The sequence below is a fragment of the Crocodylus siamensis genome, chromosome 5 (assembly GCF_052110815.1).
Source record: "Crocodylus siamensis isolate JL-2025a chromosome 5, ASM5211081v1, whole genome shotgun sequence".
NCBI lineage: Eukaryota > Metazoa > Chordata > Crocodylia > Crocodylidae > Crocodylus > Crocodylus siamensis.
Genome location: NC_143399.1, coordinates 129,003,462 through 129,025,503, shown reverse-complemented (window position 1 = coordinate 129,025,503; position 22,042 = coordinate 129,003,462). Strand labels below are relative to the sequence as shown.

At 43.4% G+C, this 22,042-nt stretch overlaps 1 protein-coding gene across 14 annotated transcripts in view; it reads right to left on the bottom strand.

Moving 5' to 3' along the window:
• CLASP2 (cytoplasmic linker associated protein 2) overlaps positions 1 to 22,042 on the bottom strand; it is a 221,824-nt gene that overhangs the window by 81,038 nt on the left and 118,744 nt on the right. For 12 of the 14 annotated variants that reach the window (XM_090050336.1, XM_090050323.1, XM_090050327.1 and 9 more), the window contains 7 exons: positions 20,648 to 20,783; positions 15,424 to 15,494; positions 13,599 to 13,658; positions 11,147 to 11,224; positions 10,331 to 10,498; positions 5,517 to 5,572; positions 975 to 1,148 (listed from right to left, as the gene is read on the bottom strand). In XM_090050336.1, the coding sequence (XP_089906462.1) occupies positions 975 to 1,148; positions 5,517 to 5,572; positions 10,331 to 10,498; positions 11,147 to 11,224; positions 13,599 to 13,658; positions 15,424 to 15,494; positions 20,648 to 20,783 (743 nt within the window). The remainder of the gene's footprint in view (positions 1 to 974; positions 1,149 to 5,516; positions 5,573 to 10,330; positions 10,499 to 11,146; positions 11,225 to 13,598; positions 13,659 to 15,423; positions 15,495 to 20,647; positions 20,784 to 22,042) is intronic. The other 2 variants (XM_090050332.1, XM_090050333.1) reach the window with 1 other exon arrangement.

The following is a 22,042-nucleotide window of genomic DNA, read 5'->3' as shown; positions in this document are numbered from 1 at the left end:
TGCAAAAATGGTTGAATACATTGCCGAAACCCACCTAAAGCCTCATAAAACAGAAGACAAATTAACAAAAGGACCACATGCACACATTGTCCTTCTTTCATCACTTTTACTGATTGTGTTTGGTAACATTGGAATTACTATCTGCTTCTAGGTTTTCTTTGGTATCTTGAATGAAGGGAAATGAAGTGGTACTGTGAAAGTTATATCTCCCTGCCACCATCCAGAGCATAAACAGTCTGCATAAGGGTATCTCATGCTTCCTCACTGATGGTGCAACTGCAAAAAGCTGGGTCTGACTGGGATGGACAGCAGAACTTTTTTGCCTAAAGAAAGCTAATTAGCTGTCACCAAAAAAAACAGTAAGTAAAATAGAGTTGAAGCAGCTTTCTTAGGAGGAAACGCTTGATACCTGCATTGGGCACTGTATAAAACACTGACAGATTTAAAGATGAAATTATTTTACTCCACTTCCGAGACTTGAGTAACCATGCATTAACTACAGAAATGTTGAGTATAATTTTAAATGCGAGTGGTCTGTAATGGTGACTTGCGCACTGCTTCTAAAAAAACTGGCAGATACCATGATTGCTATAGAAAAGGCATTTGTTCATTTATCTGCTTCTAGAGAACATGGCACATCTGGATCTACCTCTTAGAAGAGCATTACGAAGATGTATTCTTTGCACTGGCCTTCTTTCTCAGTAAAGGGAGCTGTAAAGGTCTAAAGGACACTTGCAAACCCTCAAGTTAGAGTCAAAATAATCCTTCCAAAGAAAATTGAACCACAAAGGGAGGAGAGAGGTAATTCCTCAGACAATAGAGACGACATACTTCAAGGACAAGGTGCCTATAAACTATTAAGTCTGTTAAAAATATGTTAACTGGTGCTTTTTCTGAACATGACTATTTTTTGCCTTACAATTTGCTTATGGCAAATGCCAACAGAAAATTACTGTAAACACAGATCCCCTCACCTAGTGAAGCATACGACCCTGGAGGTAGACCAGCTGCAGACAAACGCCCAGCCCCTGATGACTGTCCAGCAGCATGCCGTGCCTTTGCACCTGCAGCAGCATTAACATCAATGTCGCTGCGTGACCTCTGCAGTGCTCCTGGACTTGGGGCAGTCTTGCTGCTACTTCCTGAAACTGCAAGGATTAAATATGATAACATTCCAGCATTTCATAATTTTGAGTATGTGACATTGCAACTGAATTTCATATTAATGTATGCTTTTTGTAACTATTTATTTAAAGAGGTTTAACAAATCATTGCTATGTAAATACCTAGAAGGAAACAAAAACCATTACCACAAGCTATTTTTTGTTCTAGGGAAATGTTTGGTGATGACAGAATTCCCAAGCCTCTCTGCTCAACAGAATATCATATTAGAAATCAACCCATCCAGAACATGTCTTTTCCAGTGATTTTAGTAAATATAAAACTACTGACTCTACTTGCATATATAAAACAAGGCACATTTTTCAAACACTGGTATTCCAGAACTTCCATGTTCACTATACATTTTTAATGTACATTTTTAAGGATTTAAAAAAAGCAAACTGAAGAAAACATTCTATTGTGTGGAACCCCACAGGCCTTCACACCTCATTCTAAGGTTATTTGGGCTACAGACAGACATCACACAAACTGGTTTAAGTGATCAGAAAGTGGTTTAAACTTGTAACAGAACAAAAGTTCAGTGCGCATAAACTAGTTTCAAAACGGCTGAAACTGTTTTAAGATAGTTTCATAGTTTCACAGTTTGTAGGGTCGGAAGGGACCTGAGCAGATCATCAAGTCCAACCCCCTGCCATGGCAAGAAAGAGTACTGGGATCAAACGACCCCAGCAAGGTGACTGCCAAGCCTGGTCTTAAAGACCCCCAGGGTAGGAGTCAGCACCACTTCTCTTGGAAGTTGGTTCCAGATCCTAGCCGCCCTGACAGGGAAGTAGCGCCTCCTGATGCCTAGCCTAAATCTAAACTCTGCCAGCCTGTGACCGTTATTCCTGGTCACTCCTGGCACTGCTTGGGGACTCCCCCAATTCCTGCTGGTCTCCTCTGACTAGTTTATAACAGGCCACTAGATCCCCCCTCAGCCTTCTCTTCTGGAGGTTGAACAGGTTCAGGTCCCGTAGCCTCTCCTTGTAGGGCCTGCCCTGATGCCCCCTGATCATGCGAGCGGCCCTCCCCTGGACCCTCTCCATGTTGTCCACATCCCTCTTGAAGTGCGACACCCAGACCTGGACACAGTACTCCAGCTGTGGCCTGACCAGTGTCACATAGAGGGGACAGATCACCAACTTGGATCTACTTGAGATACATTTGTGGATGCATGACAAGGTGCAGCTGGCCTTCCTGACTGCCAGCCCATGTTCATCTTGGCATAAATGATGACTCCAAGATCTGTTTCTGCCTCTGCACTGACAAGAAGGGAGTTCGCCAGCTTGTAGGTATGGTGCCAGTTCTTCCTCCTCAGGTGCAGCATCTTGCACTTGTTGGTGTTGAATCCCATCCTGTTCTCATCCACCTACCCCTGTAACCTGTTTAGGTCTGATTGCAGCCTATTCCTCCCTTCTAGCATGCCCACATCCCCCCACATATTAGTGTCATCAGCAAATTTGAACAGGGGACTTTTTCCCCCCTCGTCTAAGTCACTGATGAAGATGTTGAACAGTGCGGGCCCAACGACCGAGCCCTGTGGAACCCCACTGCCCACATCCCTCCAGGTCGAAAGTGACCCATCCACTGCCACTCTCTGGGTGCAGTCCTCCAGCCAGTTGGCGACCCATTTGACTGTGTAGGTGTTGACACCACAGTCCCCCAGTTTCTTAATGAGAACAGGGTGAGAGACAGTGTTGAAGGCCTTCCGAAAGTCCAGGAAGACTATGTCCACTGCTGCCCCTGCATCTACGGATTTTGTGACCTGGTCACAGAAGGCCACCAGGTTGGTTTGACAGGACCTGCCGCTAACGAACCCGTGTTGGTTGCCCCTAAACATAATCTCCCCTGTTGGCCCCTCATGGATATGTGCCAGAATTATTCTCTCAAAAAGCTTACCCAGGATTGAGGTAAGACTAACTGGCCTATAGTTTCCCAGGTCCTCCTTCCTCCCCTTTTTGAAGATGGGGACCACACTGGCCCTCTTCCAGTCCTCTGGCACCACACCAGAGCACCACGAGTGCTCGTAAAGTCGTGCCAGGGGTCCTGCAATGACCTCAGCCGATTCCCTCAGTACTCTACAGTGGAGATCATTTGGACCAGCTGATTTGAATACATCCAGTCCCTCCAGAAGTTCCCTAACTAGTTCCTCACTAACCCTTGGCCTAGGTGCACCTCCCCTGGGATCTAAGGGGGGCCCAGAGGGGAGGTGGCTGTTCCAGTCCCTGCTCAGGAAAATGGACGCAAAGAAAACGTTAAATATGTTAGCTTTGTCGTCTGGTGTGACAACCAAATTTCCTAGCGTGTCCTGCAGGGGCCCCACATTACCCAAAACCTTCTTTTTGCCCCCTGAGTATTTAAAGAAGAACTTCTTCTTGTCTTTGATCCGGGAAGCTACCCCCGTTCCATCTCCGTCTTGGCCTTCCTGACTGCCCCACTGCATCCCCAAGCAACCGCAGTATAATCCTCCCTGGTGATGGCCCCTGAAGATACACCAGGCTGAATGTAATATCAGGCTTAACTGATCTGGATCAAACAGCTTTATGCAATATCTGTCCTTTCCTGGTTTAAGTTAAACCAGAGTCTCTCAGCATCCCAGATATTTTGCTGCCCTAGGCTGGGCTGGACTGTGCTCAGGGAACAGGGCCCCTCTGCTCCCTAGCTGGAGCTTCACCAGAGACTGCAGGCCAGCGTCTGCCTGGCTTCCCCCTACCCACCCACCTTGTCGCTCACTGCTCAAGCAGGGATCCCCCACCCCGCTCTCTCCCTCCCATCTCCCACAACCTGGACCCCAGCCCAACGGACCCTAGGCATATAGTATTCTAGTTAAAGTTTAAGTGTGCGTGCCTCCAATTTCACTGGGACAGGAAGACAGAACAGTGTCAGCTGGTAATGTCCTTCCATTCCTTCCTTGGAAAAAGCTGTTTAAGAAGAGCTTAAACTAAAGAGACAGGCTTTTGTTTTGTTTTGTTAATGGGCTAATAAACGCTGTGTTATTAGCTCCCTGCTGGCTCCCTCACCCATCCGGTTTGCAGGCAGTATGAATAAGCAAGGAGAGGGAGATTAAAAAGTTCAGCATCATCAACAGATGCATGCACTGCCCCCCACCCTCCTTTGCCTCAGAGTGCTAGCTGGGGGCTGGGGTCTAACAACACTCCTGCCCCTTGAGCAGCGAGTGGGAAAAAGCCTGGGACAGTACAGGCAGGGTGGGGGTTTACACCCCTCCCTAATGAGAGCATCCTGTCAGGTCCTGGACACCTGCCCCCTCAGTTCAGCACTGTAGAAGGGAAGGGAGGGTGGCTCTAGCACCACCCAACTTCTAGCCTGAGCCACTGCAGGCATGTGTTTGCATTTCCTCAGGCCAGATGGAATGTCTGTGCAGTTGCAAACTGGTTAAACCTAGGCAAGTTAGACTAACCTGCAAAGATTGCATCAACTCAGGCTCAGGCTTTTTGAATGTCTGTCCCTAGGCCTACATTCAAAGCACAGACTTTGCTTGAGCCAAGACTAACTAATGGATGTAGTAGTACCAATATGGACTAGTCAATGAAGAGAGATAACTTTACCAATACCAAAACAGTATTCCATTTTTGAAATCATGGATTTAATTCCAGGTTGTGCCCCTATGAACTGTTCTGTGCTCATCTGTCTATTCAAAATGCTCATTTTATTGTGTTTTGTTACCCTTCCTAAATCTGCTTTCACCTGATCTCTGCCCCTTCTCCCTCTCCTCATTATCACCTAAAGCCCACTCTGCATTCCACACATCCTCCTTCCCCTTTCTCTTGAATCTGCCTGTTCTCAGATTTGCCCTTAGTACTACAGGACCATGAAGCATGACCATCTGGAAAAATTCAACTACAGCAGTTCCAAACTGGGGAATACCCAGAACAAACAAAGCTCAGTGAACATTATTTGCCAAACTGAGAACTGAAATTCATTTGCCTAAATCTGGGTGAATTTTCCTGGTGATTTCCCTGATATCACACCACTGTTTAAAATGCCAAACTCTGCTTCAAAGAAGGGAGCCAGTTGAACTTCACAATGAAACAGTTGTAAAACGAAGCACACAGAAGAAGAAAATATTTAGGAAAGCATTCCTTACAGAGGTAGACATCCATTATGGAAAGTTGCACTCTGAACACACAGGGCCACAGAGCGTATGAGCAACTGAAAACAAGATGATAGCACCATCTGTAGTCATGCAGTTTTAATTTAAAGACCAAAACAAATATTAGAAAAGACTTGATCAGAACTCAAGGTTAATTAAAAAAATATGAGAATGATGGCCTGTCCAAGTGTACAATTTAAACAAAATAATTCTATTTTTGTGTACAGTAAAACAATAAACATACCTCTACTGGCTACACTTGCTGGGCTGGCTGTAGACCATTTAGAGGGCAGAGGGCGACTGAAAGATAAGCAAGCAATAATTGCTTCAGTAAAAACAAGTCAACGATATATATTGCATCCAACAATCAATTATGCCTTTTTGGAATACAGAAGAACCATACTCTTAAACCGTTCATATTTTTCCTTCATTTTCTAAAACAGATTTCAGGTAACACATTACTTAGAACAACATACATAACATGCACATCCTACCATTTCTGCTTTTGCACATTATAAAATTAACCCCTTGCTACAACATTAATGTCTTTGGGGACTGACAACGTAATATAAATCTTTCAGAATATAAACTACAGAAATACTATAATATCCCAGGAACAAGTTTGGGCTGGAAATTAGAAAACACACTTCTAACCCTGGGGACTGACCAGCCTTCCAGGAAGAGTAGAGATTAAACAACCCAAGATGGATTTTACTACACACATAACAAAAGGATTATATGAAGTGGTTGACTGCAATCATTCCTTCCACTAGTAGATTCTGATCAATATCTACCCAGAGTGCCATGAAATGTGTTGGAAGCAGTGGGGCAAGATTCTGCTTCTTTTGCTATTCCTCTTCAAATTTTTTTTTTTTCCATAATTTCTTCTGAGCCTGTTCCCCACCCCTTTCTACCATTTTCTCTTTGATCTCTTTGATCAAGTTGACAGTGAGAAAATTTGCACAATTTAAATTTCCTAGTCTCCTCTGAAGCTGTAAACCCCTCCCTCTGTTGATCAATAAAGACCCAAGAGTAATATTTGTGTGCCCAAGAAAGTACTTTCTCTGCTATAAGCAACGTAAGTGAGAAAAGGAGTGAAACAGATTCTGCTACATGTTGCTCTGCTAATGAGGCAAAAAACAGCAGTTCATTGACTTGTCTATACCACCTGAGCATTCACGTGGCTGGGAACTAGAACATGTTCATGCTCAGCTAGTATAGGTCAATGCTGCGTACTGGCACATCACTCAAATCACTATCTTTTGCTTTTTAAAATAGGCAAATCTCTACAGTTAGTTGAAAAAGAATTTTCAAAACTGTAAAAAACGTTTAAATGATATAGGACTCTAGCCAGACCCTGAAATAATGGCTCTAAAAGACTTAATTAAGATCCCTAATATTTTAATTTAAATATCAGTATTGTTAACTATTTTGTTCCTCATTTTAGAAAACAGAAAGCAACCCAGAAATCCACATAATTTATTATAAATGCCACAGGCAGGTAGCATTTTTGAGATACTTATTTTACTCCAAATCAAAAAACACTAAAATCTAAGGAACTTTAAATAGAGTTTTGAGCATACTGAGAAGGGGTCAAGTTCAAGAAGGCCCATGGGTCAGCAGGCATAATGCCATTTTGGATACAGTGTATTGCAAGTAAAATCTTATTTTAATGACTCGCATTGTTGGGAGTGTACTGTGTGTGCAGACTTTGGAAGAATCCTACCAGATTCCACTCTCTGCCCCAACATCTAAATGCAACCTTTGAAGTGATCCAATTAAATCTACTGAAGCCAGCCTCCTTGTATGACTGAAGGAACCATCATCTTTAAAACCTCTTAATGCTTTTATAATGATGTGTGAAATGAAAAAAGAAAAGAAAAATGTTCTCTATTTCCATGCTTGCTTTTTAAAAGTTAAAATACCTTTTTTTTTTTTTAAAGGGATTTTTTTTTAAGTTCTATTCTTAACAGAAGAATGTGGATTATAACACTTAAAAATCCTGAAAGCCACATAAAATTGCACATATTGAGTAAAAATTATATTTCTGCAGGTAACTTCTAATTAAAGTGCTTATGGTAATATAGCATTTACACAGAAATAATATAACTGAAATTAAGAGCAGAAAAGGGGAAACTCATAGCTAAAGTCCAACTACGTCTCTGAATACATCTACACTCTGCCTAAAGGAGCTACAGAAGCTTGTATAGACATGCATAAGATAGCTTTGTAGCAAACTCAGGTCTTGGACACAAGTTACATTTATGGAATGACATTTAATATGCCCTTATTAGGGCTACACAAGGCAAGTGTGGATACATTCAGGCTGTCTGTAGTGCCACAAAGTGCTTGTTTCAAACAGACTTCCTCAGCCTGACGAAGTTTTTAACCTGAAAGCTTGCTAAAAATTTTTCTCCAACTATTTAAGTTGGTATAATAAAAGATATCAGATTCACCCAAAGAACCTTGTCCACCTATGCCCTTAGACCAGGGGTGGGCAATTATTTTGGGCAGAGGGCCACTTACCCAGTTTTGGCAGGCTGTGGAAGGCTGCATGGGTAGGCCCGCCCCTTGACCCACCCCCTGGTCACCATCTTGGGACCAATGTCCCACAGCCAGCACTGATGGGGCCTAAAGCAAGGCACAGGCTGGCAGTGGTCTGTGGAGCCAGACTGGACTGCACCAGCAGGAAGAGGGGGGAGCTGGCCCAGCTCCACAGAGCCCCTGCCAGCTGGGACCCCACGCTCCTGCCACCCTGCTCTGGGCCCCACCAGCACTGACCCCCTGGGGTACCTGTGCAGGCCCCGTGCTCCCGCTGGCTCCCTGCCCACTCACTCCCAGCTCCCCCTAGCCCTGTGGTACAGGTGGGAGGCAGTGCACAGCTCCAACTCCCTGCTTGCCGGCAGGGAAGAAGCTGGTGCTGATCGCAGGGAAAAGTGGCCCCTCGCCCACCTCATGGCTGGTGCTCCCTCCTGCAGGCACTCGCATCCCACACAGGGCTGTCTGGAGCAGTCACAGGCAGTCCCAGGTGGGCTGTGAGTGGCTGCAGTGCACAGTGCCAGCCACACAGTGGGCAAGGGGCCGCTCTTCCCTGTGCTCAGCACCAGCTTGTAACCTGGCCCCGCTGCCAGCTTGGCAGTGGGGCCAGGTTACAAGCTGGTGCTGAGCGTGGGGGAGGGGGGGGGGGGAGCCGTCCCTTGCCTGCCCCATGCCCAGTGCTCCATGCTGCAGCCACTCGTAGCCCGCGTGAGACTGCCTGTACCTGCTCCAGACAGCCCCGTGTGGGCTGCGAGCACCAGCAGCAGGGAGCATTGACCATGGGGTGGGCAATCGGCAGCTTTTCTCTGCGCAGGAAAGGATCCCAGGGAAAAGCTGAGCGCAGGGAAGAGCAGCTCCTCCCCTGCCCCATGGCCAGCACTCCCTGATGCAGCTGCTCACAGCCTGTACAGGGCTGTTGGGAGCAGGCACAGGCAGCCCCAAGCAGGCTGTGAGCAACTGCAGCACAGGGTGGGGAAGGGGTCCCCTACCCTTCCCCCCCCCCCACTTATCTGAGGTTCCAGCATGGGGCAGCCATGCGCTCCCAAGCCAGAAGCCCCCATAGGAGCTTCCAGCTGGGGGGTCAGGGCCAGGTGGGTCCCCACTGTTGCTGGAGCCTGCCAGGCTTCCCCTGGGTCCTACTGCCCTTAATTTCTGTCATCCTTGACAGGAACCAAGGGCAGAGAAATATTAATTTAATTTTCTACATTTTTTAGGGCCCCCATGGGCTGGATAGAATGGCCTCACATGCCGAATCTGGCCCGCGGGCCGTATTTTGCCCACCCCTGTCTTAGACCAACACACCTACAACCCATACCCCTGTTTCAAACAGGAACATCTCTGTAATGCTGTCTCTTGGTCCCCCAGAATCCCGAAGTCCTCAGCTCTTCCCCCCCTACCCTCCTGCTCTCTGGGGAGCACCAGTTGCGCTGGGGGCCTTGCTGCTTCCACCAGAGCAGCACAGACTGGTGCAGCTGCCCCCACAGGTGTCAGAGAGCTGCCTCTGTTGTGAGGTCTGCCCAAAAAGCTGCTTCTGAGAACAGCAGATTAAAGCAGCAACTGCGACCTAATCACTGACAGCCTGCTCTGGGGTGGTGAATAATGCTCTAGGCAAGGGGCTCTGAATATGTATTCAAGGTCTTAGGCACCAATAGAAGTGCATACAACAGAGAATATGTAAGACTGTACAGCCTGTTGAGATCCTGCATACACAGGCCATTAGCTTGCAGTGGACTTTATGTCACTGTGGATACACTGTTATTGGTAACTGAGCTAGCTTTAATTTAGCTATCTTTTTGTGTTGAGCAGAAATGCCCTCAGAATTTGGAGAGTTTCTGTACTTATTCTGAAGCATCTAAGTTGGGGTGGGCAAAATGTGGCCCATGGGCTGGATGCGGCCCACCAGGCCAGTCTACCTGTCCCGCTGGGCCCCTAAAAAATGTAGAAAATTAATATTTATCTGCCCCTGGCTGCCTGTCATACAGCCCTCGATGGCTTGCCAAAACTCAGTAAGTGGCCCTCCACCTGAAATAACTGCCCGCCCCTGACCTAAGTACTGCCTGATGTATTACTGTAATGCCACACTTTTGCATGTTTCACGATCTATCTTAAACCAAATGGAAGGAAGTAGCACTCAGTCTCTTTCTTGATATGTTTTCATTGTTCCATATCTTAGGTAAGTGATACACTTGCTGCTTTACTGTGAAAATTGTTGTTTGGTTTGATAACTTTAATGATCCTTCAACGTAATACAGTGCACATATTCAGAAATTATTCATGAGCAAAGTGCTAAACTCCAAGTAATTTCTGCTTTTAGCCTCTACTGTGCCATGCTAACTGCAAAGGATCAATATTAACTTCATTTTAATTAACAGAATTACTACACAGAAACAGCAAATTGGTATGTAATAGTGAAGTTCATCATTAAACTTGAGTCCATATGAACACATGAACTACATATAAACAAGCAACAAAGCAAAAGTGTTGCCTTTTCAGGCTGATGATCACTTAAGTGACCCTTACTTGAGGCTCTCCTGCGAGCTGGAGGATGACCTGTCTGATTGAGGAAGAGATGCTATGCTGCCAGAATTCTTCAAGTAAGTCTGGAGACTTCTCTGATAGGATGGCTCAAGGGAATTGTACAGAGCCTCTGCTTCACTAGGGAAGTGATTTCTAAGACCTAGATAAGCTCTGAAAGCAAAAGAAACATCAGGTATAATTGTTATACAGTTATGACTACTAAGAGAGGAGGCAGGAGAAGGGAGAACAAGTAGGTAATCCAACAAAAGGGGAAAAAAATCAGGGTATGTATATGCTCTCTAAATATATTTGCTATCCAGGTTGTAGAGGCATTCAGCACAAGCCTGAACTCGTCTTTTCAAAATCATCTTATCTGCCCATGTCCACTCTGAGAACTTCTTTACATACTCTTGCTGGTATGTGTCTTGTTTCCCATAAAAAAAAAAGACAGGTATGGGAGAGGAAGATGAATAACTTGCTGGCATACTTGTTCACAAATAGAATGTTAATTGTTCAATGATTCTACTAATCAAGTAGGAGGAACAATTCAATAGCAATACTAACCTGCAATACTCATATGTGTTAAGGTCCTTAGATTCTAAAAACAATGCTCTTCCTATGTTTTATTAAAATGGGTAGGAAGCTTTGAAACGGGAGAAACACACTCATTCAAGATCATTAAAATAATCAACTAATCAAATTTTAACCTAGTGATTAACAGCTGAATACTTCAAGCATGTTACAGTAACTAAATCTCTTCCCCATTACAGCAAAATACCTATGCTTTCAATCAAAGTTAAAAGCCGAGTCAAAACTTACTTTCTTGCCTCCACTCGTGCCTCAGCATCAGCATCATGAATTCCCTTCTTAATCGTTTCAACCAAGACAGCTGCATGCCTAGAAGACAAACAGTCCTCATATTACCTTTTACTGCTACATATTTAGCTAAAAAATAGACACTTTTAGCCTGTTAATTAAAGTTTCTCCAAGCTATCTGGCAGCCTAGAGGCTCTCACAGGCTGTATCAGGTGCTCATTATTTCTTATTCAGAAAGTGAAATCTGTGTCTAATCTGTAAAATTAGAGTTTAATGGTATAGACAGGCACAGCATCTTAGGAAAAAACCTTTAATTTTAAGACAGGTTACACATGGCAAAATTTTTGCTATGCTAAAGAATGATAGAATCCAGACTTCCCTATATTTTGGCATACAGTCAAATTGCCTGATTTAATCCTAAAAAATAAATTTGGGGATCAACCAGTCACAAACGAGAACACATACCAATGGCCTGATAATGATTTATTTTCTCAACACACAACAGAGTAGTGAGAAACAAAGAATTGTCATTGCCTGCAAAATATCTTTACAAGATTAGGAAAAGATGCTCTTACATTTAAGGTACTTGACTGGGATTAAGGACACTGGATTTAATTCCCTACAAACATTTTCTGTACCGTATCTCACAATGCATAAGTCGAGGTTTGAACCCCCCCAAATTTACCCTTAAATTTCCACCTTGATTTATACACCATATCTGGGCTCTAGGGAAGTTGGATCAGGCCCCTGGGAGCTCAGGTAGCACCCGGATGACTGCCTAGCTTGCTGGCCCACCATGGTGAGGCAGCCCTTTCCTGGGTAGCACCAGGCTTCTTGCCAGCCGCAGCAGGCTGCTGAAGGAAGAAGTGGTGAGGGGCCCAATCCTGCTTTCAGTGGAGCCTACCCGCCCCTCACCCCCACAGTGGGCTGGGCAGCTGCAGGAGGGGGCGGTCCTCCCCTCCATGGTTGTGGTGTCCCCCAGGCCCAACCAGGGGGGCTGCCAGTGGGCTGAGTGGTCCCCGAGCTCCCAGGGACCCAATCCAACTTCCCTGGAGCCTGCCAGCAGAGCCGAATCTTTTTTTCATAACAAAGATCAAAGCAAGGACAAAGATGCAGAAACTTCCAATGTCAAGGATCCATATGGTGAACAAATTACTCATTTGGAATATTTGACAAGTGGATCATTATAAAATGTGGCTGACTTAATACACTGAATATATAAAAAAACCTAACTTTTTAAATCAAAAGGTTGGGGTTGACTTATACACTGTGTTGACTTATTCACCATGACATATGGCAACTTCTGGCCTATCACTAACTTTCTGTGCCTCAGTTCTTCCTCATCAGTAAATAAAGATAACACTACTTCCTGTTTCAGAAGGGAAGGAAAGGGATAAATATATTAATAATTGTGACATTCTGATAACACTGTGCCATGTCAATACATATCTAAAGAGGTTTTAAACCTAATCCTAAAAGCACATAAACAAAGCACACTAATCATTATCAACACTAACACATAATAAAATACTGGTGATGGGGGGAAAAAAAAAATCACAAACTAGTATCTATTTAGGTCAGCAGTTTTCAACCCTTTTTCATTTGTGGATTACACTGGAAATTTTGAATGGAGGTTGGACCCCTTTGAATTGCAAGTGAGGATACTCGTATACTTGTGTCTGATCAGTCATCTTTCATGGACCTCTCACACAGCCTCCAAACCTCTAGGGGTCCACGGGACACAGGTTGAAAGTCATTTAGGTAATTGGGATGCAGTCTTTTCTTCTCCGATTGTGCATTACTGAGGACATGGACATGCATTACATTTCTAGCGACAGAAGTACCTTTTTCTCCTGCTAGAGATGGGGAGAGTACAGGTACTCCTGCAGTTTCTCCAGCAGGAAGTATGCTGAATCTGGGAAAAGATCTTCCTCTTCCAACAAGGAAGATCTTGTCTAGGGTCATGCAGAAATGAAAGCCTGTATGCTTCCACTTCTCCACTCCTTCCTTTCCCACTATGAATATACCCATCGTTGCATTATTTTTCAGACAAACAGATCCAGGTCGATCTACTAAATTCTTATAAAATAATTATCTTTAAAAGGTAAACAGGTATTTTAAATAATAATTTGTTTTGCATAATATGATTGCTAAGAGAAACAAACACAATTTAAGATAGTTTTTACCCATAAAGCAAACCTGTTCACTTATATACAGCATTCTAAATTCCAATGCACATTCAAAATGCATGTTTAAACAGCATTAAATAAACGAGTTTATAATTTTAACAGATTGTTAATTGTAGCAATGGCCTAAATACTGCTACCACACTCTGCATAACTCTTATTTCAGACTTTGGCCATCTGTTCTAGCTATAACTCAAAATAAAGATTCTTATTTTCAAATTTATTAACAAGTTTCACAGGTGAAGAACATGCATGCTCTGTGCCCATACCTTTCCAAAGAATGTGTTTGCCACTCTTGCAATAACAGGTCTAAAAATTCAAAAGAGCGCCTGAGAGAAAAAGCAAAAGAAAAAATGGTCAAAATACAATAATGCTCTACTGGGCTGAAATAATAACCATTGTTTTCTCCTTGTGGGTAAACAGACATATATAATAATATATAATTACATTTAATACAGAATACTTAGCTAAGCAAATTTCTAATATACCATACTTACCTAAATCTAAAATGCTCCCCCCCCCACAATAATCAGGTTCTATAAATGGAAAAATTATCAATTTGTTACAATTTTCCAGGCATAGACTCTAACTAATGGAGAGTCATCTTAAATTTGTCTCCTTCACTACTGCAGTGGGGAAAGTAGTGCAGGGGAGTGGGCAGGTGGCTGGGGTGTGGAATTCCCTTTGTCGTCTGTTCCTCAAAACTTCCTGCAGCCTACTCACCCTCATTGCCATTGCTCTCTGCAGTCTCTGCCCCTTCCCCCCCTTCCTGTCAAACAGCTTTGGCTCCATACCCTCCAGGGTCACATGGAAGCATGGCCCCTACCCAGCCACACAGCAGTGTCCCAAGACTTGAGGTGCGCTGCAGTTTCAATGTACTCTGTGCCCCATGAGAGCTGGAGCTAGAGTTGCGCCAGACCGTGGGTGTGGGGAAGATGGCTGCTGTTAGTCTGACTCTGGTCCTCACCTGAAATCCAATAAAAAGGGCTTTTTTCCACCCCCCATGCTGAATGGGGAAAAATCTGGCGTTGGGTTTGAGTAAATAGGGTAATGTTACTAAACTTGTATACAAATGGTAAAATACAAACCTAACACACAAAGTAACAAATCACACTGCATTTTAAAAGTTTAAAATGTTTAATCCGATTGCCTGCTGTTCAACTAATGACAAACGCATCTATTTTAATATGTTTACCATATAACCTGGAACAGGAAAATATAATTTGCAAACTGTATAAACAAACAATTTTTCAAAATTATATAAATCCAATTTGAATAAACATGCATAATTAATATATAAATACTTTATACGCTTTTAATGTGTATATATATCAAATGTTTTCAAGCCTTTTTTAACCCAGGGTACTCAGAAAATACCAGCTCTTAACTTTAACTCGGTTTTTAACTACAGAAAATAACAGAGCAAGACTTCTGTCACAAGGACCGCTGAAAAGACCACAACAGGTCAGGATGCTTTTGAAACTCTGAATTCTTATTTGAAATCTTTGGGATTATTTTGTGAATCACATATAGGTGTTTGCACATCTAACGGTGTTAATATTGCATGGGCAGCCTTGGTCACCCTTAGAAGCATCTCATGGATACCTAGAGTGCCACAGCATCCTGACTGACCATCTCTGTAGTATACATATTTAACTGGTCAAGATGGGCCTAAGTAAGGCTAAGTAAGAAGTCCCAGGACCTAGTGTGTGGTCATCCCCCCACACACACTTGCATCCCTCACACACACACCCTAACCCCTCCACACAATATACAAGAGTAAGACTTTATTCTAGGCTATTATGCAATCACTCCATATACACCACTTAAAAAACGAATTTCAAAGAATATTTTTGTCCTGATCTTTAAAATTAAAATACAGTAGATGATTAATTTTTAGTATACGATTTATCATCTATAATTTCTTTAAATGATATCTTCTGAAAGACTTTTGTGCATGAGGCCCTCAATAACTCACCAAAATTCATTAAGTGGCCTGCCAACTGAAATAACTGCCCACCCCTGCTCTACTGGCATAATCAAAATAATAAAAACTAATTGTTTTAGTAAGGCTGCTGTTTATAAAACACTCACCTTCTAACAGCAACTGATTTTGAAGTGCAGTTACTTGTTATTAAAGGTATGAGTCTAGGCACATGGGTATGCTGGAAAAACAATAAAAGAAAAACTTTATGCAAGTCAGTCAATACCAAACACATGCATGAACTCTCTTGTGTTAATTATCTCAATTATAGTAAATAACTTCAAAAAAACCCCTGAAACTAACATGCAAAAGGCTAATGATTTTTAACATATGGGTAAAATGGACTGTTAATTAAGATATAAAAAGCTTCTGAAAATCATACCACAACCTTGTGATGATACACAACACTGGCCAAACAAAATTAACCTCTGAAGGCCCAAGCATATCATACATTTTCTATCAGGAATCCCACACCGAAATTTCAGTTACATTTCAGATGTATACCACTTATAACAATAAATGAAACAGAATTTAAGCATATAATTTAAACATCAGAGCATAAGAGCAGATGAAGGGTGTGGAACACTGAAAATCATTTTACAACTATCATAATAGATAGTTGCTATTAAAAGAGTACCTGTATCTTGTTGCCAAGAAAACAAGTGAAGAAATACAAATGAAATACAAGTATATAAGAAGAAAAACAAAACACAAACACACACGAAGAAACAAAAGCAATTCCTCAGGTAAAAGGAAATTAACTTATGAAACCAGTTTGAAAGAATCTACGGAACTTCCTGTTTCTATTCATGGGAACAAGAAAATAAGTCTGAATTAAGCTTTAAAGTGGATTAGTAAGCCGACAATAAAACCTTGCATAGACAATTATTCAGAATCAAAGTGACCATAATTCAGTTCATTTTGGAAGTGAATTAAGGTTACTTTAATTCTGAGTAAGAACATGCCAACAGTGACTTAATGTGGTTAAAATGATAAACTTTAAAATCCACACCTTTAGTTAATTTGCACCAACTTTTCTGAGAGTATCCAAAAAAAGCCCTAAGGCAGTTCCCAGTTGAAAATTAGGAAACAGAGCATAACATGCAAGTTGCTGTAAATAATAAAAATATTGGGGGCTTTAACGGCATGATTAGCAAGCCTAGAGCATTCTGTGCACCCTTTTCTCCACAGCTTGCCACTGTAGCATGAACATGCAAAACAACTGAAGCAGCAGGGTTCTAATCAGTTTTCAGCGCACTGCCTACTCGCAACATTAAAGGGAAATAAACAAAGACAACTGACTGGTTACATTTGTGATTAATTAACACTGACAATTTAAAATTCTCTCTCTCTCTCAATACTATTATAATTTGTAGTGTTTTCCATAATTTGTTATATATGTAATTTGATCAATTCATAAAGCATGTAGCAATGAGAGACTACAGGAAATGAAGCAGCGTTTTTAAATAGCAGTCCTTATTTTCTACTATTGGATGTCTGAAGTTATGTACATTATAATACAAACCTCTGAAAAACACTTCACAGAAGAAGTCTAAAATGTAATTAGAATTTTTTTTAGTAAGAAAAATCTGTGGGATGTTAGCTTAGGATTTAAACATGTTTTAATCAATGAAAGTTGCACCCATAATGTGCTTCTTCACAAGTAGCAATCCTAATTAGTAATCCTAATCACTGGTGGCAATGCTCAAATGCCAGAGCTGAATCACATCTCCGTGCTGCTGAAAAAGCTCTCTCATATGGCTGGCCATTTTTCATGACCTGCCTCTAATAGTTTCCAATTCAATTCTATAATTCAGGAGTTGGCACTCTTTTTCCGGCACAGGCCATGCTTTGTGATCCAGTACTTTGCCACAGGCTGCAAGTCTCCACCTACTCTCTCTCCCCCCACACTCAGGGCACTCAACTGCTTGCATTGACTCTTGCTGCTGATCTCCATCTCCACTGCATCAAGAAGTGCAGACGTGGCAGAGCAACAGGCTCCACAGAAGACAGAAATGCTGCAGACGGGATGGACATAGGGTGGCCATTAGTCAGGACTGTCCTTGTTTTAAACCCTTTGTCCCCTGTTTCTAAATGAGGTACAGACTGTAAAAAGTCCTGTTTTTCGGTCCATTGGTAGAAATGTATGTCAATGGATTTCTAACACTTAAAAAAAAAAATATTACAGCCATAGCTGTATCATAGATGTGCCTCAAAACCAACTTGCGTTTACGGTTCCACGTGCAGTATGCATAGATATTACTGCAAATCACATTTATTCCTGTGGAGTTTGGTCTCTATTCGTAGCATGAACCTGCATTTGGTTTGGCCGTTTTCTTATCTGAATGTATTATAATATTTTATACTTTTGTACTTTTAGGATGCAACTGAAAGATAATCAAATGAGATACTTAGCATCTACCCACTGTCTGCCTGTATTGGAGAAATCAACTCTTTTATAGTAGTGATTTTTAACTTTTTTTCACTCGCAGACCCCTAAAATGAAGGTGTGGACCCCTCTGCATTGTAAATGTGGGTATTCACATACTTTTGACTGATCATAATCATCTTCTGCAGGCCCCTTAGACAATCTGCAGACACCCAGGGGTGTACGGACCACAACCTGAAAACCACTGCTCTACAGAAAGGCACCCAAGACAAATGGCTTATCACAGCCAAAAGAATGCCAGGTGTTTCAGGAGCCCCAAAAATTTCTGGAGGATTTTACTGACTCCTGAATAATTGGTATAACGCAAATAAGGGGGCTGGCTTGGACGTTTTTTAAGAGTCTAGCTAGGATATCATTTTTTCCAAACTGCAGATGGGTCCAAGGCCCCACCAGTCAGGGCTCATAGAACTAGCAAGAAGGCTAATCTCTAAAAACACTTGCAAGACTTGCAGAAGTTCTAGGGTGTAGCCCAGGGGCAGGCAATTATTTCAGGCAGAGGGCCACTTACCCAGTTTTGGCAGGCTGTCAAGGGCTGCATGGGTAGCCCTGCCCCTTGACAGGTGCCCTGCCCCCCGGCCACCATCTTGGGACCGATGTCCTAGGGCCAGCACCAGTGGCCCATAAAGCGGGGCACAGGCTCGCAGGGGTCTGTGGAGCCGGGCTGGACTGCAGCAGCAGGGAGAGGGGGAAGCCGGCCTGGCTCCATAGAGCCCCTGCCGGCTGGGAACCCACACTCCTGTCACCCTGCTCTGGGCCCCACCGGCACTGGCCCCAGGACACCAGTGCAGGCCCCATGCATCCGCTGGCTCCTGTACCTGCTCACACCCAGTGTCCCCCAGGCCCACAGTACAGGCAGGGGGCAGCACACAGCCCTGATCCCTTGCTTGCTGGCAGGGAAGAAGCTGGTGCTGAGTGTGGGGAAAAGCGGCCCCTTGCCTGCCCCATGGACAGCACTCCCCGCTGCAGGTGCTTGCAGCCCACACAGGGCTGTCTGGAGCAGGCACAGACAGCCCCATGCAGGCTGCAAGCGACTACAGTGCTGGCCACGCGGCGAGCGAGGGGCCACTTTTCCCCACACTCAGAACCAGCCTGTAACCCAGCCCCTGCTGCCAGCCTGGGCTCCAAGCCGGCTCCGGGCTCACCTGTCGGCGGCAGCAGCTGCAGCCCCGCTTGCCGTGCCAGGCAGTGTTGGCTGCTGCTGCCCACCTGGGGCTCACGCGCTGGGCAGCCCAGAGGCAAGAGTGGCAAATGCTGTCCAGTGCAGCAAGCGGAGGGGCCACAGCTGCTGTCGCCAAGCACCGCCCTGAGGAGGTGAAGCCAGAGCCGGTGCGGGGCCCAGGCTGGCAGTGGGGCTGGGTTACAAGGTGGTGCTGAGTGTAGGGACAGGGGAAGTGGCCCCTCGCCCACCCCGTGCTGCAGCCACTCTGTATACCTGGATCTGCCTGTGCTCCGGACAGCCCCGTGTGGGCTGCAAGCGGCTGCAACACAGGGTGCCAGCCACTGGGTTGGGGGGGGGGGGGGGGTGTCACTTTCCTCTGCACCAGGAAGGAGTGCAGGGAAAAGCGGCCCCTCTCCCGTCCAGTGGCTGGTGCCCTGCACTGCAGCCATTCACAGCCCACGGGGCTATCCAGAGCAGGCACAGGCAGCCCCATGTGGGCTGCGAGTGGCTGCAGTGCAGGGTGCTGGCCACGGGGTGGGCAAGGGGCTGCTTTCCCCCTGCCCACACTCAGCTTTTCCCCAGGCTCCTTCCCTGCCCTTCCCCCCCACCTCCCCCTTACCAGAGATTCCGGCGCTGCCAGGGCAGCCACGTGCTCCCAGGCCAGAAGCCGCTGCTGGGGCTTCCGGCTGGATGGGGTGAGGCCAGGGGAGGGGGACTGCTGTTGTGGGAGCCCACTGGGCTTCCCCAGGGTCCTACTGCCTTTGGTCCCTGTCATCTTTGACAGGAACCAAGGGCAGATAAATATTAATTTTCTAAGTTTTTTAGGGGCCCCACAGGCCAGATAGAATGGCCTCGTGGCCTGTATTTTGCCCAGATAAGAGGGTAGGAAACTTTTCTTTTTATCGTCTAACCTACGGTCACTTTTGTTTGTATAGTTCCTTTTAATAGATAATAGATCCTTTTGCTGTTTTGTCTCCTTACTGATTTGCAGTGGAAAGAGCAGATTTAGGGCAAGTGATATTCCAGGCTAGCCATTCCGATGGAAAGGGTGGGGAGGGGAGCTTAAAACTTGTTCCACAACCTGAAGGGGAGGCCACCTGGAGTTGGCAGCTTCAGTATTAAGGGCAAAGGAGCTGAAGCTTCTGAAGAAAAGGAGTTATCCCAAAGCAACCTCGGTCTTTTTCTAGGGAAAAGAGGCAGTACAGCAGGGAGAAACTTGGGGTACTGGGGGTATCCTGCAAATGGTTTTGTTATGTGGATAAAATTGTAACTTAAAACAGAAAGTACAAGTTATTTTCTTAATGGATAGCAAGGGTCAGTTTTTTTACATTTACAGCAGAGGCAAAAAAAACTTTTTTATTTCTCGGATTACAAATATATCCACGATTTACCATTCTTTAAAAAAGTACCAAAGCCCTTAAAGTCATCAGAAAAAAAAAAATCTACCTTCTCTTCTTATACCGACTTGCCAACCTTTTACCACAGTAATAATGATGGTGGTGATAACTGATAACACATAACATTTTTGACCTCCTGTCAAAAGCGATTTGCCTAGGAATGAACTAACATTTCAGTCTTTAAATAAAATGAAAGAAAGAAAACAAACAGAAGAGCACAAAAATCTGGTTTATATATGGAAAAACTAACAAGACATCTTTTCTAAAACCAACTAACTAGTGTTTTTATCAAGAATATCCAAAAAATACCATTACAGATGAATACTTACACGAATAATGAATCTGATTGCTGCACACCCAGAAGTTGCCATGACTTTGGCGCTGTTGGGGACCAGATTAAAAAGAGTAGGCACAATGGCTTCAGCGCCATGGTCAAACTTGTTTCCCAAAACTGTTGAAAGATGGCTATTTAGAAAATTAAATAAAAGTGGTTAATAAAAGCATATTTCATAACCTAAAAAGAAATTTAAATTTAATTACATATTAAAGCCGAATCTATCAAAACGATGGCTGTTATAGTACATCATTTTTTGATTTTCAAATACGTAAATAAAAATAGCTTCTTAGGCAGAAAAGACTGATAGAATTCAATGATACCCATGTTCACCCTACAGGCAAATTGATAATTAAATGCTCATAGCTAATCTTCCCTGTAAGCCTTATTTTATATGAAATTCTATTTAAAATTGCCATGCTGAAAAAACAGAAGTTTGCATCCTGTTATTTAGATCACACCATTGTATTTTTGCTTATCAGCCTTCCATGATAGTATAAACTCAATGACATTTAAACATATTATTGACATTTAAATCTAAATATAATTTAATGCTTAACCTGCATGACAACTACAATCTCTTCCCCACTCATCTGTTTATTCATGATTCCGACCATAAGTGCAGGGAGCGTAATAATTTCCATACTCATTGCAATTTAACTCTCCATGGTTTGGAGCAGGGATTTCACCAATGAAGAGCATATGCAAACTGCATACTAAGCAAAAGATTGAAATGCGAAAAGAAAGAAAATGAGATTATGGAAAGGGAGAAAGATTCTATATTCTGGCAGGAGTCTGGATTATTTTTAAAGTTACCAAAAGGAAAAACTCTATTTCTCTTTCTGCACCTTTCAGGACTGCCACAAACAAAACATTGGATAGCTGAAGTGTGATGTGATTAAATTCCTCATTTCATTTCTATTTTTTAAAAAAGCATCAGTCTAGGCGTAGCTGACAAAATTTAAATCTTAGTTTCTGAAAGTGTTACAGAACAAAATTAGTAGTTAAGCTGAAATCATGTACCAAGGACTAAGAAGTAAAAGCTTTCAGGGTTGGACCCTAGGTTTATAAGCAAATAGAAGTTACTGAAGTTTGTGTTAAAATTGAGATGTAGATCACCGCTTTGGTTATCAAGAGAATTACAATGTGCAATTCCAGTGATGGCAGACTTATTTTTTCAAGAATGACTAAATTTTGTGAACATTTTTATTACACTTCTCTCCTGTACAGAACAAACTAACAAAATGTTTCTCCGAAGTTAAGTGGTAACTCAACAGATGAAAAAAAAATTACTCAAACCTTCATCTGTTAATCAAAGCATTTTGACATGAGAAGAAATCAGAAAGTCAGATCTTTTCAATGACATACTGTACTATTTAGTGGTATGCTA